Genomic DNA, 17,187 nt, shown 5'->3' on the forward strand with positions numbered 1-17,187 from the left:
TACCATTAGAATTCTTTGCTTCCTCACTCTGATGAAATCTCAGATTCTACAAATCCCAAGTGTTATCCCTGATGAAATCTCAAAACTCTTTATCCCTCAGGCCTAATAATTCAATTTCTCCACCTCCCACCCCTTATCCGAATTTCTCCAAGGATGCCAAAAGGGCAGGGAATTCACTTGAGAAATACTTAAATTCTTTCTGCAAGACAGTTCACACCACATCAAACTCTTTTAGCACACAACAAAGCATGGTGAAGAACAAAACTGAAAAAGGAGAATTCACTTTAGTTTAGGCCATAATATAAAGTACAATACATTACATTTTATAATGTAAAGTGGAGCACCTCTCAGTGAATTCTAGGTTAATAAGTTAAAAACTACAATAATTTTCCAGCGAATTTTTAACTATTTGGGATACCAAAATGAAGTTCCTGTAAACAAAGTTCTTTCAAATTCCAAAGAAAACCAGAAAAGACTTTAGAAACATTAAATCAGAGATAATTTATGTTTGAAGATCAACTAAAATGTACAGTAAGGTGCACAATTTTTTAAGTACAAAAGAAATCTCTTTTGTTTTTACACAGAAGTAACTTTTTTATCTTTTCTAATGGCCATATGTAAAACCACATTTACTTTTTTTAATCACTAGCCCTGAGGAAGGATGAACAAATGTAGAGTAGTCCAGGAGGCTCCAGACTTCACACCTCTGACACTTGCAAATGGAAAATCATGGAAAAATCCAGGACACAACAACGAAGATTTCAAACACACCAATTTAAATCACTTAAAACAGACATCACATTTAGATAACAGACACAAAAGTATTTCTCTCCCACAACTGAGAACCATTTCTGTTTTTCTTTCCTTGATGGGGAGGGGGTTGCATGGACTGAACTCAGGGCCATGTACAGGCGAGCCATGTGCTCGACCACTTTGCCGATTTCCTTGGCAAGAACCATTTACAAATTTTTATCACATCTGTCTCTACAACTGACTTAACCTTTATAGCTATCATGTTGGAACTCTCAGTTCAATCTATACCAAAAGAAAGGAAAATTATTTAGCTTCATTGCTTAAGAAGTCACATTTGGCAGAGCAAATAAGTTGATGTACTCTTACACGTCCAAGAAAGATTATTTTCAAGGGAACTGATGGCAGGAAAATTATGGAATTCCATCACAATGAAAGATGACAGGAGCTGGCCTATCCTCTCAGTCATTACAATTCTTCTTGGGATGAAACGCAGAATGGCAAATTTGGCAGGACTGCTAGAAAGGAGATAAAGTTCACTCCCTAGGCCAAAAGCCCCAAGCAGCTGTTGGGAGCAGGAGAGCAATAAGAACAGAGGAAAACAGGTTCACTGCGTTGTTGTCGAGAATGGGCTTCCCTGAGATGTGCTTCACCTCCTGGGTCGGGACATTGACCACCATGCCAGTGCTTTCATCCAAACCTGCAGTGGAAAAGACACGAGTGAGGTGAAAATCTGAATAAACTGATTTAAAAAAAATTAGATTTTCTCCTCCAAAGAGGATCACCTCTGAAAGATTCACAACTTCCTATAAAATTACTTTTGAAGTCCTTCCACACCAACCCTCCCGCCACTCTGGACCTTCTAAAGATACATTAAATGACTTTAATGTATTATCCACATAGTGAGAGAGATGGTGAGGCATAAACCATTGTGGTCTCTTGTTTATAAGAGGCTCTTGAGTAAATGGCTTCCAGTGCACTGCAGTATTGTTTCTTTTCTTTGGTGGGGACTATTCCTGGTTTGGGGCTCACGGTTAGCTCCTGGCATGGGACCTCACTCAATATCATCAGAAGTTTCCTCAGTAAAACTCAGTTTTGAATAAACCTAGGCTCTTTGATAAAAGAAATAAAACTTGACAGAAACAACTCAAAAAGGTTACATTCTAACATTCCTTCGCTACTTGAAACACTAAGAAGAGAGTCAGGATATGGAAACGATACAAATGTTTAACAATGGATACACTGGTTAAAAAGAGCTGAGTTAAATGTACACAGTGAATAATACTCAGTTACAAGAAAAGATGAAATTGTCTTTGCTGCAACTTTGATTGAACTGAAGGGTATCCTATTAAGCAAGGGAAGCCAGAAAAGGACAAATACGGAACCATCTCACTCATATTTGGTAAACAAGGGGACAGATGGTATCAAACAATGACAAACCCTGGCTCTGGATTGTAAAACTAAGATTACCAAGCACTGGGGGTAGGAAGAGATGAACTACAAGTAACCTAAGGACAGAGGATCTTGGGCACCTTAGCAGTCATGAAGGTGCAGCCACTTTGTACATCAAAACCACACATGTTAAGACTACTACAACCATGTTACCTAAACTATAATAAACAATTATTATATATTTATTATTATATATAATAAACAATTATTTTTTAAAAAGCGTGAAATACTTGGCTATTTCCTTGGCAAGAACCATTTATAAATTTTTATCGCATCCGTCTCTACAACTTATTTAAACAAACAATTATATCTATCATGTTGGCACTTTTAGTTCAATATATACCAAAACACAGGGACATAATATAGTGTACAGAGTTACTGATCCTTTGGTATGTACCAAATTCAGATTTCTTCCTCCTTATCATCTTCCTCCCGCTTCCACCTTATAGGAGAATGACAAAGCACAGAGAACAAAGATTCTGATTGATGAGAGGGTGGGGGAGGGGACTCAAAATATATCTTCTTGGGGAAGGAATGACCTGGAAAGGCCAGGTGGGGAATTTTTCTCAACACCCCCAGCCTCTTCATGGGATGAGTCAGAGGAGAAAAGCATGGCTGGTTAGAGTATGGGGCCAATATACATCAAACAATATGTCAATACACTAGCATGACAGGAGTACCTCAGAAGCGAAGTACAGCAAGTTTTAGGGAAAAGTGATGCTTCCATGTATCTTATGAAACTGAAAATTTATTGGGAAGGAGAGCAAGTACAATGCTACTGTCCAAGAGTAGATATAATCAGATCAGCCCATTTCTCAAAAGGGTGTGGAAGATAGAAAGGGCATTTTTAAGATTTGATATAATGCTAAATGTTTCTCAGGGCTAAGTAAAATCGAAGAAAAAAGGCATCTGTTTCCTACACTATCATTTTCTTCTGGCATGGCCTCTACTCATTTTCTTTAAATTCATCTTTAGAAAGTTGATTAAAACTGCAGAAGAGGAAGCTGGAGAGATAATATAGTGAGTAGAGTGCTTGCCTTGCATGAAGCCAGCCCAGGTTTAATCTGATTCCCAGCACCCCATATGGTGCTGAGTTTGACCAGGAGTGTGTCAAGCCCTGAGTAGAGTACAGAGCCAGGAATAAGCCCTGAGCACAGTGGGTGTGACCCAAAACACACACACACACACACACACACACACACACACAGAGAAACTTTGTCCTATCATTATTTTTTTTTTATTTGTTTTTTTGGGTTACACCTGGCGATGCCCAGGGGTTACCCCTGGCTCTGCACTCAGGAATTATTCCTGGCAATGCTCAGGAGACCATATGGGATACTGGGAATCAAACCCCGGTTCGCTGCCTTCAAGGCAAATGCCCTACCCGCTGTGCTATCGCTGCAGCCCTTAAAAGGAGTAATTTTCATTGTGATATCTTTTTATTTTTTCCTTCCCATTTCTTTAATACAATGCCAATAAGTTGCTATAAGATACTCTTACCAGTAAATTGCATCGTAGCTCCTAAATATGAGTCCAAAATTGATCCAAGCAATCCAGCCAGACCCCCAAATGCAATAATTGGCCACTGGGGAGCAGAAAGGTCCAAATCATTAACAAAGACCAACTGCGCGAGGAAGTAAGCAATGCCGACAAAAGTGCCGCCGAGGAGACTCGAGGCCAGGCCCACCACGGTCACCCCTCCGTTGGTACCTGGAAAACAAACACACGCAGAACAACCTGGTTAACAATCAGAAAACACAAGAAGTCAAAGCAAGCAAAACATTTTGGGACTCGTTCTGGGGCCAGAGCAATAGTACAAGCAGGTCGGATGCTTGCCTTGGACGCGGCCGACTTGGGTTTGATCTCCGACAACCCATATGGTCCCTGAGCATTGCCAGGAGTAACCCCTGAGTACTGCCAGGTGTGGGCCTTCCCCACAAAAACAATTTGGTACTTATCTAACCCAGACCAATTTAAAAAAGAAGGCTGCCTTTGATGCAATCTAAAGACCATAGTCTACTTTAAAGAAATCTTTAATGCTGAATAACTCCTCACATTCTATGCAGAAAGCATGAAATGAATGGGGATATACTTCTTTTTCCCAAGCTTAGTTCTACTATTTCCATGCTGCTTTTGTCAAGAATGCACCTAACCTATCTATGGCTCAGTTTTCCTTTTTGTAAGAAGGAAATAACAAAAATAACCAATTCACATGATGATGATGATGATGGTGCATACAAAAGGACAGTCTATATAAAACACTTAAAACAGTGCTTTGTAGGGGGCAGAGAAATAGTATGGTGGGCAGAGTGCTCGCCTTGCACGTGGCTGACTGGAGTTCGATCCTCAGCACCTTATATGGTCCCCTTAGCATCACCCAGAGTGACCCTTGAGTGCAGAGCCCTGGCCACCACTGCGTATGGCCCAAAGCCAAACCAAACAGAACAACCCCCCTCCCCCCAACACCAGTGCTTTGTACATAGTAGGTACTAGATATGCTAGCTGTTAACATGGTAAGAATAGTGAAGAAAAGGAAGAAAAAGAAAGGAGGTATAAAAGGTGAAGAATAAATAGGGTGACAACAAGAAAAAATGAAAAGAGGAAAACCAGGAAGGAAACTGAGGTAGGAGAAACAGGGTTGGAGTGTATGCTCTGCATGGGAGAGGTTTGTTTTTGACCTCCAGCACCTCACTAACACTACTTGGGGTCTCAAAAAAAAAAACAAACAAACAAAACCAAAAAGTGGTCAATAACTAATCACATTAATAGGTTCACAAGGAATAATATCCTATGACTTACTGCACTCCTTTTCCTTTTTTGACACGTTAGGTCAATCTCCCAACCAAGTACTAACCGGGCCTGACCCTGCTTAGCTTCCAAGATCAGATGAGGCCGGGTGCGTTCAGGGTGGTATGGCCCTAGACTCCAGGTCAATCTCTATGTTTCTATGCTGTTGATCTAGAATTTGCTAACATATATGTAATCATCAACTTAATATCTTATGGCAATTCTCCAATTAAGACTACTTAAAAATTCTTAAAAGGCTCTTAAGCAAGCTACACAGTAAATCAAGAGCTTTTTCACTTTTGTCTTTTCAAGAATCTCAACTGAAGACTCACCCACTGGAACTTTCTCCCAGGTCGTTATCAACCTTGGTGGGCTTTTACTAAGGACGGTGCCAACTTCTGAAGCCCATGTGTCTCCGGCAGAGCAGGCCAGGGCGGCCAGGAGAGAGAGGCACATCCAGGAGGCAGTATGCTGCTTGGAGAAGTCGATGGGGATTTCACCGGGCCCATTCTCGATCATGTAGAGTAAGGCCAGCTCCGTGGGCACAGCGCCATTACAGAACACCTGAAGCCAATTTCTCTGCCCACCTAGAAACAAAAAAGTCAGTAAAGGTACTCGAACTGTCTCTGTCTCAGAAAAAAAAAACTCATGCAGTCATAGGAATGTCTATTTCAAAGTGTGAGAAGAGAAAACTCACTAAAAAAATGTCATTAAGTATCTGGAAGTGATCTGGTGCTTCAGTGTGCTTTTGTCGGTTCTGTTTTTGGGTCACACCCAGCGATGCTCAGGGCTTATTCCTGGCTTTGTGCTCAGGATTCACTTCTGGAAGAACTTGGGGGACTATATAGGGTGCCGGGGACTGAATCCTGGTATGTCACATGCAAGGCAAGTACTCTACACACTGTACTATCATTTTGGCCACTCACGTTCAGTGTTTTATAATCATTCACATTGTGATACCTGTGCTGCAATTTACATTCAAGTGTCAGTCACCAGTGATACACGTTACAACATGCAACATGTTAATGGCAGAATTTTGCTCCCCAAATTCTGCCATCACTTGCTGTTATGATGAAGCAATAGTAAATTAGATGACTACATAAGGTAGTTCTCATAAAAATCTGTTTCAGCAGTGTTAATAATATTATAACTTTGATAGTAAAAACTTTTATATTAGGATGAAATAAAGGCTATTATTTGAGATCATATCAAACATAATTCAATTTACCTTCCTTATATTCTGAATCTAGACGTTTCTTTTTTTCTCCTTTCCACTTAGTGAGTTTTGAAGAAGAAAGAAAAAATGTAAGCAAAGACGTAAAAAAGCTGAAATTTGCGATGCTTAAGATAAATCCAACCACTAGCCCTGAAAGAAACACAGAGAATTATAATTATTTTGTACACCAACTCTATGAAAAAACAATGAAAATTTAAAGTTTTCATACTATTATCTAAAAATGTATAATTTACATTTTTTACCAAACAGTAATCTGACTGTAAGCCTCATTATACTGAGATGCAATTTTTGGTTTTTTTTTTGCTTTTTTTGGGTCAACCCTGAAGATGCACAGGGGTTACTCCTGGTTCATGCCCTCAGGAATTACTCCTGGCAGTGCTCGGAGGGCCATATGGGATGCTGGGAATCGAACACTGGTCAGCCACATGCAAGGCAAATGCCCTACCTGCTGTGCTATCACTCCAGCCCTGAGATGCAAATTTTGACCCCATTTTAGAGACACATTTTAAAATAACCAAATTTCAGATTTGTCTCATTTTAGATATGTCTCATTTTAGACAAATTCAGACTACAAATTGTAGACAACAATGAATAGTTATTTTATCATTAAGAGATATTTCCTGTCATATTTGTGTAGACAGTCATTTTCAAATTAAGTGTAGCTCTCTCAGGGAAGCAAGATTATACTTTTTTGCATTTTTTCTCATGTCCATACCAACCCCATTGTACTTTTACCTGCTCTATTAAGAAAATTAAGCACTGTAGCACTGTTCTCCTGTTGTTCATCAATTTGCTTGAGGGGGAACCAGTAACGTCTCACAACAAATTGTGAGACTTGCTGTTACTGTTTTTTGGTGTGGTCCCCTCCAAAAACAAAATATAAAATAATTTGTTAAAAGACAAATTATTTTATTTTTTGTTTTTGGAGGGGACCACACCTGATGGTGCTCAGTGCTTACCCCTGGCTCTGTGCTCAACTGAGGATCACTCCTGGTGGTGATCAGATGACTATATGGGGTGCCCGGAACTGAACCTGGGTTGGCTGCATGCAAGGAAAATGCCCTACTTACTATACTATAGCTCTGGCCCCAAATGGCAAATTATTTTTATGCTTTTCAAAGACCTCTCATGTGCTCTCTGCATGACCCTCACAGATTACTTAAATAGTACTTAAGTTTACTTTTTGTACACTGATCTGTAAAAATAACTGGATTTCACAATGAGCCAAAAACAGAATATATTTAGTGAATGTAATTTTAAATTTTCAGATTTCTCTTTCCTTTGTCTGGTAAAACAAAGAAGGACATATCCTCCATTTTAACAAGAATAACCAATTTCAAGGAAGGTTTATAACACCTTCAAATATAGAAGGAAACAAATATAGACTCTTACATTTCATGACATAAGAGAGGGAAAGAGGACTAGAGCAAGAGTTCAACAGGTAGGGCAGTTGCCTTGCATACAGCCAAACGGGTTTGATCCTTGGTACCCTATATGGTCCCTGAAGCCCCGCCTTGCATGATCCCTAAACACAGAGCCAGGAGTAATCCCTGAGCACTGTGGATGTGCCTCACTGAGAGAGAGAGAGAGAGAGAGAGAGAGAGAGAGAGAGAGAGAGAGACAGAGACAGAGACAGAGACAGAGACAGAGACAGAGAGACAGACAGACAGAGACAAAGACAGAGAGAGATAGCAATATGAGGATACTGTAATCAAATGCTAAGTAAGACATGCTTGGGACTTAAAGAACTGTAGATTACTTATGTTATAAAGCCGAGGGAAAGTGCAAACAAATGTTGGAATTGGCTTTTTAAGTCAAACAGGTAATCTTCAAAGGCTTTTTACTATAAAAATCTAAAAATGAGTAAAACTTGATGGTGTAAATAGAGAAGTGGGTCGTGCCAAAGAGATAGTACTTAAGGTGCTTGCCTTGCATGCAGCTGACCGGAGTTTGATCCCCTGAGCACTGTGGGAATGAACCCTGAGCAGCAGAGCTAGTTGCTGTCTCTGAGCACTGCTGGGTATGGATCCTCACCCCCACTTCCCCACATGCCTAAAATAAAATATTCATACCTATTACCACAGTGGTAAGTGAACCCAACAAAAATGAATTAGAGGAGTCCAGTTATAGCTCGATAGTAAAGAGCCTCCCTGGCAAGGATGATCCCGGATAGACCCCAGGTCCCACCTATATGCCAGAGTGGAATCCCAGTGGACCTGCTGTCCTGGCTCCCCAATGCTACAACCCCACGGTGTGTGGTTTCACCACACCACAATCAAGTGTGTGTGAGCCCTGCAAGTATGTGTGCAAACCATGGTGAGCACACAAGTGTACAAGCAGTGCAACCAAATGAAGGGGACTCTCTGAAGTCACAGGAACAACCAAGGGAAAGAAAGTGGGGGAGTGAGAGGACTCGAGGCGGCTGGAGGAGTAAGAAGCATCTCGAATTCATCTTCAAGCAAGACTGGCACAGGCAGAGCCTGCCTGGTTTAACCAGCATTCCAGCTGGCCTTCTAGAACCCAGGCCTGCCACTTCACGGGGGAGAGGGGGGTTGAGGGGTAGGGGGGAAGGCTAGAAGGGAACAGAGAGCACTTTACTTGGTCTGTTTCAGCTTCTCACAGCTTCTCAGCTGGGAGGCACCTCATCTTCCAAACCACAGGATGTGTGCTCTGTTCAGCGGTTGCTGCTTCGAGACAGACTGATAGCCACTGTGGCACTCCACTCCTCAGTGCCAGGCCCTCCCAGTCTGGCTGAAGCAACTTCCAGAGGATTTATGGGCTGGCCCCAACTCCCTTTTGGGAGAAATGTGTTAAATACTCGGGGCAAGACAATAAGAACAAAAGTACTACTCAGGGGGCTGGAGTGATAGCACAATGGGTAGGGCATTTCCCTTGCATGTGGCCAACCCAGGTTTGATTCCCAGCATCCCTGAGCACCGCCAGGAGTAATTCCTGAGTGCAGAGCCAGCATCACCGGGTGTGACCCAAAAAGAAAAAAAAAAGTATTACTCAAACAATTGCATTTACTGGGGAACATGTAGTATAACCAGAAGTGTGAGCTCAGAAAAGGCTGAGAGACCTCATATCCTTAGGCTGACCCCTGGGAGAGATAGCCTGTGAGAATCACAAAACAAAACTAAATCAGTGAAGAATCTGATTTTCAGAGTTATCCTGTTATTAAATTTGAATGCCCAGTTTTAACGAAACTGTCACAAAGGATACAAGAAACAGAAAAATATGACCCAAAGGGGGAGGGGGGAAGTAAATCAATGCTCAGAAAAGTCAGATGGTACACCTACTTCAATATTTTAACAACTGTGTTAGAGATGTTCAAAGAATTAAAAGAAGAAGTGAAGAAAGTTCACAAAACCAGCACACTAATGAAAAAAACCCTGATAAGAAGTGTCATCAATAATGGTAAGAAATGGAGTTGAAAAGCAGTGTTACTGAAATGAAAATTTCAGTAGAGATTCAAAAATTTAGTAGATTTCAATGCACGCTTGAAGAGACAACTTGACTACATGACAGTGAAAATCACTGAGTCTAAAAGTGGAAAGAAAAAGGTAGAGAAAAAATGAGCAAAGCCTGAGGGCCCTGGGAGATATTCTTCAATGGAATCAACCCCATCTGATAGTCCCAGAGGAGAGGCGGAGAAGGGGGCAGAGAAGCTACTTGAAGAACTAATGGAGGAAAAGCCTGCCAATTCTCATACAGCAAAGCTTCCTGTCTCATGATAGAATATCTGTTTCTAACTGTTTTTGTGTCATGCCTCATGAGACTGGCTCCTGGTGGTGCATGGGGCAGCACATAGCACTGGGGAGTTAAAACCTGGGCTTGGGGCTGGAGCCCCAAGGGGTAGGGCGTTTGTCTTGCATGCGGCCGACCTGGGTTCGATTCCCAGCATTCCATATGGTCCCCCGAGCACTGCCAGGAGTAATTCCTGAGTGCAAAGCCAGGAGCAACCCCTGTGCATTGCCGGGTGTGACCCAAAAAGCAAAACAAACAAACAAACAAACAAACAAACCTGGGCTTCCTGCACTCAACGTGTGGTCCAGCATTTTGAGCTATCTCCCAGATATAACCTTTTTAATATGTATTCTGATAGCCCAATTACATTGCTTTTATTTATTTCCCCTTCCTCCCCGTCCCCTACTCATGACTTTAGGGTAACTGAGAGTCGCATATACGTCTGACTGCAGTGCTGGTTGGGGGGGGGGGTGTCACACATCAGACTGTAATGCTGGCACATTTCTGCATCGGGGCTGCACTTCTTCACTCGTAGCACATGCACATATGCTCACTGTGGGTGGCACTCTGTTTTCAGCTCTGGTGCTTGCCTGGAGCCCATACTCCTGGCCATGGTGCTGGCATATCTCTTGAATTTCAATGTTTGCCAAGGGAATTGCACTGCAGTTGAGGTACTGGCATCCACCTGCCCACGGTGCAGCTGAAAATGGCTTGTGGTGCCAGGCACACACAGAAGAGCAGCCAGGACTGCATTCAGCACAAGTGGGCAGCCCCACCAAGAGCAGTTCTTGAGTGACACTGGGTGTGGCTCCCAATTGCCAATTGCACAAGTTTTTTTTTTTTTTCTCCTTTTTGGGTCACACCTAGCAATGCTCATGGGTTACTCCTGGCTCGTGCACTCAGGAATTACTCCTGGCAGTGCTCAGGGGACCATATGGGATGCCAGGGATCAAACCCGAGTCAGCTGCAAGCAAGGCAAATACCCTACCTGTTGTGCTATCGCTCCGGCCCCAAATGCACAAGTTTTTAATAATGAGGTGAGTACTGATTTGGGGGGGGAGTGGTTTGGGGTCACACCTTGCAGTGGTCAGGGCTTACTCCTAGCTCTGCACTCAGGGATCCGTCCTGATAGTACTTGGAGGACCACATAGGGTGCCAGGTATCAAAGCTGGGAGCCCGGTACAAGGCAAAAGTCCTACCTGCTATACTATCACTCTGGCCTCTGAATTTTTTTTTAATGAATAACAGTGGGGTACAGTTATAGACTTACAAACTTTCATTCTTCTGTTTAAGTCATACAATGATTGAGTACCCATCCTTCACCAGTGCCCATTCTCCACCACCAATGATCCCAGTATCCCTCCCACCATCCCTACCCTATATCCTCCACCCCACCCTGCCTCTGTGGCAGGGCACTGACTTTTGCTCTCTCTCTCCTTATGGGTGTTGTGGTTTGTAATAGAGGTATTGAATGGCCATAATTCAGTCTGTAGTCTACTTTCAGCACGCATCTCCCATACTGAGCGGGCCCTCCAAGCACCCCATACTGGGTGGTCCCTTCTCTATCTGAGCTGCCTTTTCCCCCAGCATGTGAGTCTGGCCTCTGAATTTAAAGCTGGTTAATTCTGTACCAAATAGACACCATTTGCGGAAGTAAAACAACACTGTTTACAAACGTCTCTGGTGGGAATAGAATTACATCCCAAATTTCCACCAATGTAACCTGGGTATATTCTTTGGGAGACAGAAATGTCAATTTATAGTTTAATAAACTCAAATCTAATGAACTGCATCATAAATAATTAGCCAAGAGAAAAAGTGTGGAATCAAAATATAAAACCTAATGGCCAAAGAATGAAATATTGGCAGACTTGTCAAACACTGCATAAGACGAGATACTCTCGGTAGCTTGCCGGGCTCTCCGAGAGGGGCGAAGGAATCGAACTTGTGTCGGCCATGTTGGCTGCGTGCAAGGCAAATGCCCTACCGCTGTGCTATTGCTCCAGTTCCCAGATATAAACTATGGTGATAAAATGAGGCTAGGGGATAGACAGATAGTATAACGGGTAAGGTGCTTGCCTGGCACACAGCTGATCTGAATTTGATCCCCACCACCCGAATTGATTCCTGAGCTCTGCCAGGAGTGATCTCTTGAGCACACAACCAGGAATAATCTCTGAGCACTGCCAGGTGTTGCTCAAAATCAAAACAAACAGAAACCAAAAAAGAGGTTAGGACTCCTTTGTAAGTCCACATAGAACACAATCATTTTTTCCCCTAATACTTCTTTGTTCTGCACTTAGAGCCTCTCCTTCTGGGAATTAAATGCTTCAAGAAGCAATGCTTTAGCACGCCGTCACTCAATAGAAATGAGTTCTTTGTAGTGGATTTTTATCGACTCTGTCCTTATGTCTTGGTCCCTTCACACTGGTAGAACATGAAAATCCCAGTGTCAAATAGGATCAAACCAGATCTGGAGCAATAGCACAGAGGGTAGGGCACTTGCCTTGCACGCGGCTGACTGGGGTTTGATTCCCAGCATCCCATATGGTCCCCTGAGCACCGCCAGGAGTAATTCCTGAGTGCAAAGCCAGGAATACCCCCTGTGCATCACCAGGTGTGACCCAAAAAGAAAAAAAAAAAAGGATCAAACCATTTTCCTGCTTTGAGGCTGATGGATTCCACCCAGATTGGAAGAATCATTTTGTGTCTCACAAACCTCCATATTACCGAGCCCTTCCATACTTCGTTAGTTTTTCCTCTCACTACTTTTTGGTCAAATGAGTCTTATCCTCTGTCGGGGCGACAGTACAGCTGGTAGGGCATTTGCCTTGCACACGATTGAACTGGGTTTGATCCCTGGCATCCCATATTGTCACCCAAACACTGCCAGGAGTAACCCCTGAATGCAAAGCCAGGAGTAACCCCTAAGTATCGCTAGGTGTGACCCAAAAGCCAAAACAAAACAAAAACCCTAAAGCTGTTTCTTGCTCAAACCTGTGTCTTGCCTGAGCAACTCAAAGAAGAAAGGAAGAACATTTTCAGGAAGAGTGAAACATAGTAAGAACTCAAAAAATATCTGTAACCAGAATAAATGACCTTCAACTGAGCCCTGAGAAATGAACTGAGAACAATTTGGACTAATATGCTTGAGACTCCTACTAGCAATTTCCAAGGTCTATTTTTTCCAATGTTTCGTCTACTAGGATGAATATCTCTCCAATATTTCTGCTGGTAGACTATTTAAGTAAAGGTGCAACACAGTTAAGGTTCTCATAAATCTATCTACTTGTTATCAACTAGATCTGATTTATGTTTAATAGCAACATTTGCAGATTACACTAAAAGATTCATTTAGCATCTAGAACACTGACACATAAATGCTGAATAGTAAGTGCATTATTTTATTACTAACTATATAATTCATGATTTATAGTCAAATTCAGAATTTAGAAAACATGAATTTCTATCATATAAGAAAACACTTACTTGGTTAAATATTCAAAATATAACATACCTCCTAAAGCCCCACTGTGATCGAGACTTTTCTTCTTAAAGCCATTGAAGGTGATCAAAACAGGAACAACAACAGAAAAGAGCCATCGCCAGGGAGAAATAGGCCGTAAGTTACCTGAAAAGTTACAAAAGCAGAACATAATTGCCTCAAGCCTGCTTAAGTTCGTCTTGATCCTAAGACCTGATTAATGTATTCTGGATTAAAGTACTGGCATAAATGACAAAAAGTGGATTTGGAAAGCATGTGTAATTATAGTAATGGGTTTTCATGCATATTTAGAGATAAGAAATGAATTTCTGGTTATTCTTATTATTTCGGAAGTTTGGGGGCCACACAAGGGGATGCTCTGGGCTATTCCGACTCGGAGCTCAGGGCTCACTCCCTAGAGGTGTTGGGAGACCATATAGAGCACCAAGGTTGGCGGCTTGAGCCACATGCCTCCTCTATGATCCAACCCTCTCCAGTGTTTTTCAAAAGTCACACATTTAATCTCAACAACTACAGAGAACTCCTTTTTTAGTAGATTCTAACTACAACTCTCTGCCTTTCAGAAAGCACTGATTTTGGACCATGTGGTGACAGGAATGGAACCAGGGCCTCACACATGCAAGGTTAAGAGCTCTACCACTAGAGTTCCAGTCTGAGATTTTTTTTTTTTAAAATAACTATTCTTACTGGCAACACATCTCAAGATTCAGTGTTTCAGCAACTGATTCTCCCCATAAACAAAACAAAGGCATCCCTGTTCAGAGACATTCTGTTTGGCTTGCAAAAGTTTTTGAATTATTTGAGTCACTATTTCAAGATTAGGAAATATCATTTTTTAAAAAAAAATCACATTCTTGGCTTCTATTTTGAAGACTGGAAGCTCAGGCCACATGGTAGAACTTCTGAAGACAGACTGACTCCTTTTCAGAGTGTAAATTTCCCATTTAAAGAAACTCAGCCAGGGGTAGGAGCGATAGTACAGCAGGTAGGGCATTTGTCTTGCACACAGGAGACTTGGGTTCGATGCCTAGCACCCCATATGATCTCCGGAGCATCACCAGGACTAATTCCTAAGTATAGAGCCAGGATTAAGCTCTAAGCATCACCAGGTGTGACCCAAAAGTCAAAAAAATAAAAAAATAAAGTTACTCAGCCTGAATGTATAGATCCGAGTGGGCGGGTGGCAAGGTAAACTATTGTTTGTGCTGCTGTTTGTAAAAAAAAAAAGGCGAAAAGTAAGACAAAGAGGGCCAAATGTTCAAAAAAGGGGGGAAATTCTGTTTTTAATAGCACTGTCCTCTCGTTGTTCATCGAGTTGACTGAGTGGGCACCAGTAACGTCTCCATTGTGAGACTTGCCGTTACTGTCTTTGGCATGCCAGGCTCTGCCATGCAGGCAAGATACTCGCGGTAGCTTGCTGGGCTCTCTGAGAAGGACAGAGGAATTGAACCCGGGTTGGTCGCGTGCAAGGTAAACGCTCTACCCACTGTGCTATTGTTCCAGCCCTGTTCTAGTAATGAATATTATTCCATGTACTATAATAGACAGAGTTGGGTGGCTTAGTTCACTGCACTAAGACTCTGAGCCCTGAGGAACATTACAGTTGACAAATACTGAGTTTGATATAGTTCAAGTCTTAGATAATACTGGAATTAGGGTAATTTTCTCTCATACCTCTCCACCTCAAAACTTCATCTCCTACTGTTACTCATTACGAATGATTCAGGAAGCTTTTGAACACTGGAGAACAGCCACTAGATTGTTCATATGGCTCTTTGCAAAAGGTCTAAGATCTGAAATGGTAATCATTTATCACATAATCACACGTAAGAAGTTTCTCAGTCTACTTTTCACATTTTTCCTGTAAGCTGAACAAACTATTATAGGAGTACCAGGGAAGTCTTACTTTTTTTTCTTTTGTTTTGTTCTGTTGCTACACCGGGCAGTGCTCAGGGATCACTCCTGGCAGGCTGGGGAGACCACATGGGGTGCCAGGATGAAACCCAGGTGACCCTCATACAAAGCAAGGGCCCAACCCGCTGTACTACTGCTCCAGTCCCGACATACTTATATCATGATGCAGCTTCACAACCTTAAAGATTTGAAGCCACAGTGTTTTAATACTTTACATATATGCAAAAAGGAGTCTTTTCATTTAAACAACCAAAAAGCAGACAAGTTTTCCACATTTCTAAATACAAGTATCATGCCACATTTAATTTTCACTGTTTTTTATGACACTGATAAACTACGTGATTAAAACTTCATTAAAAAGTACCACTGCAGTTGCTTTTCAAAACTCATTCATCTCACTTATCTTTAACCAAGGGAGATGTAATCACTAGGAATTATTTTAATTTTGAAACTGGTTTAAGACACACACAGCAGTGAGCCAGAGCTGTGGCTCAGCAGAAGAGTGCCTGGGTCCCAACCTTAATACAACAAAAAAACAAAAGACCGACAAAACAAAACCACACAGATTGAGGAATGATTTGCAATGTTCCAGGTACTGGTTCGATTTTCCAATTGGTAAATTAAATTCAGATTGTGAGTAGAACACTTCCTAACTATTTAAAGGTTGTGAATTTCAAATGTCACAATTGTACAATTTGGACCGCAGGGCAAAGCCTAGCAAGCTACCCTGAGGTATTAGATATGCCAAATACAGTAACAAGTCTCACAATGTTACTTGGCCTGCTCGAGCAAATCGATGAACAATGGGAGGACAGTGACAGCGACAGTACAATTTGGAGTTTCACCTATTAGGATTTTAAAAAAAAATTGGCGTGAACACTTAAGACTTACCATAATAGGTACTTGCAGTCATGGACATAATCCAGAACGCTAAGGAAATGCAAATGATCAGGCTCAATATAACAATATTAGTTATCATCTTTATGTATTTTTTGCATATGCCGTCGTCAATATTGGCCATGGAAATCAAGGATTACAAGCACCTGGGGGAGAAAACACAACGCGTTTCTGACAGTCAGATAAATAAAAGCGATTTACGCCGCGGGCAAACCACTGGAACGTCAGTGCAGTACATAATCTGTCCCATCTTCCCAGGACTGATACAAAGTAGCGATGATCCCAAACTATTTCTGGACCCGTCTGCGGGTGGAGCACTAAGGGGTCGGGGCGAGACTCACAGCTCCCCGCGAGCGCTCGGGTGCATCCTTGAGTAAGTACCCCGACGGCTTGCACACGGCGGCTCTAGCCCACACCTGAACGCCGCCGCTGGAGGCCGAAAGGGAAACAGAGGCAGCCAATGGGCGCTCGGCGCAGGCCGAGCTCCGCCCCCGCCGCCTCCGGACCGTCGACTGCGGGCCGCTCGCTGGCCAGGGGCTGGTTGGTGAGCCGCGATCCAGGTAACCCCCCTGGCCGCAAATCCGGCGCAACGAAGCACCGTCACGTTGCCGCTCACGGCCACCCGGCCCAGACCACACGTCCTGGTCTCGGCCGCCGGCCCTGGAGCTCGGCCCCCCACTGCCCGGATCAGCTTGGCGGGCGACGCAGCCCCAACGCGCATGCGCCGCAATGGCCCGCCCACGTCGCTCACGTGAGCGCTTAAAGGGCGGCCCCAAGGGCCGGCGGTCGGGGTTGGTTTATCTAGGGCACCTGGGCTCTGTGCGTTTAAAATTTCTTAAGTTTATTCTTACTAGCTACCGTGTTTTACGAAGTTGTTCGTAATAGACTGGTTTCAGGC

General features: G+C 42.7%; 1 protein-coding gene across 3 annotated transcripts; it reads right to left on the bottom strand.

Moving 5' to 3' along the window:
* Window positions 1–265: 265 nt before the first annotated feature.
* On the bottom strand, window positions 266–16,964 carry TMEM19 (transmembrane protein 19). Of its 3 annotated transcripts, none has more exons than XM_056130651.1 (7): window positions 16,631–16,964; window positions 16,284–16,435; window positions 13,491–13,604; window positions 6,218–6,355; window positions 5,322–5,576; window positions 3,703–3,912; window positions 266–1,450 (listed from the first exon to the last, which is right to left on the bottom strand). In XM_056130651.1, the coding sequence occupies exons 2-7, from the start codon at window positions 16,411–16,413 to the stop codon at window positions 1,287–1,289; spliced, it is 1,011 nt and encodes a 336-aa protein (XP_055986626.1). In that variant the 5' UTR covers window positions 16,414–16,435; window positions 16,631–16,964; the 3' UTR covers window positions 266–1,286. The 3 variants fall into 3 exon arrangements, with proteins under 3 accessions (XP_055986626.1, XP_055986625.1, XP_055986624.1); XM_056130650.1 differs by having other exon boundaries at window positions 16,706–16,963; XM_056130649.1 differs by having other exon boundaries at window positions 16,526–16,658.
* Window positions 16,965–17,187: the final 223 nt, after the last annotated feature.

The sequence above is a fragment of the Sorex fumeus genome, unplaced genomic scaffold (assembly GCF_029834395.1).
Source record: "Sorex fumeus unplaced genomic scaffold, SorFum_2.1 ptg000081l, whole genome shotgun sequence".
NCBI lineage: Eukaryota > Metazoa > Chordata > Mammalia > Eulipotyphla > Soricidae > Sorex > Sorex fumeus.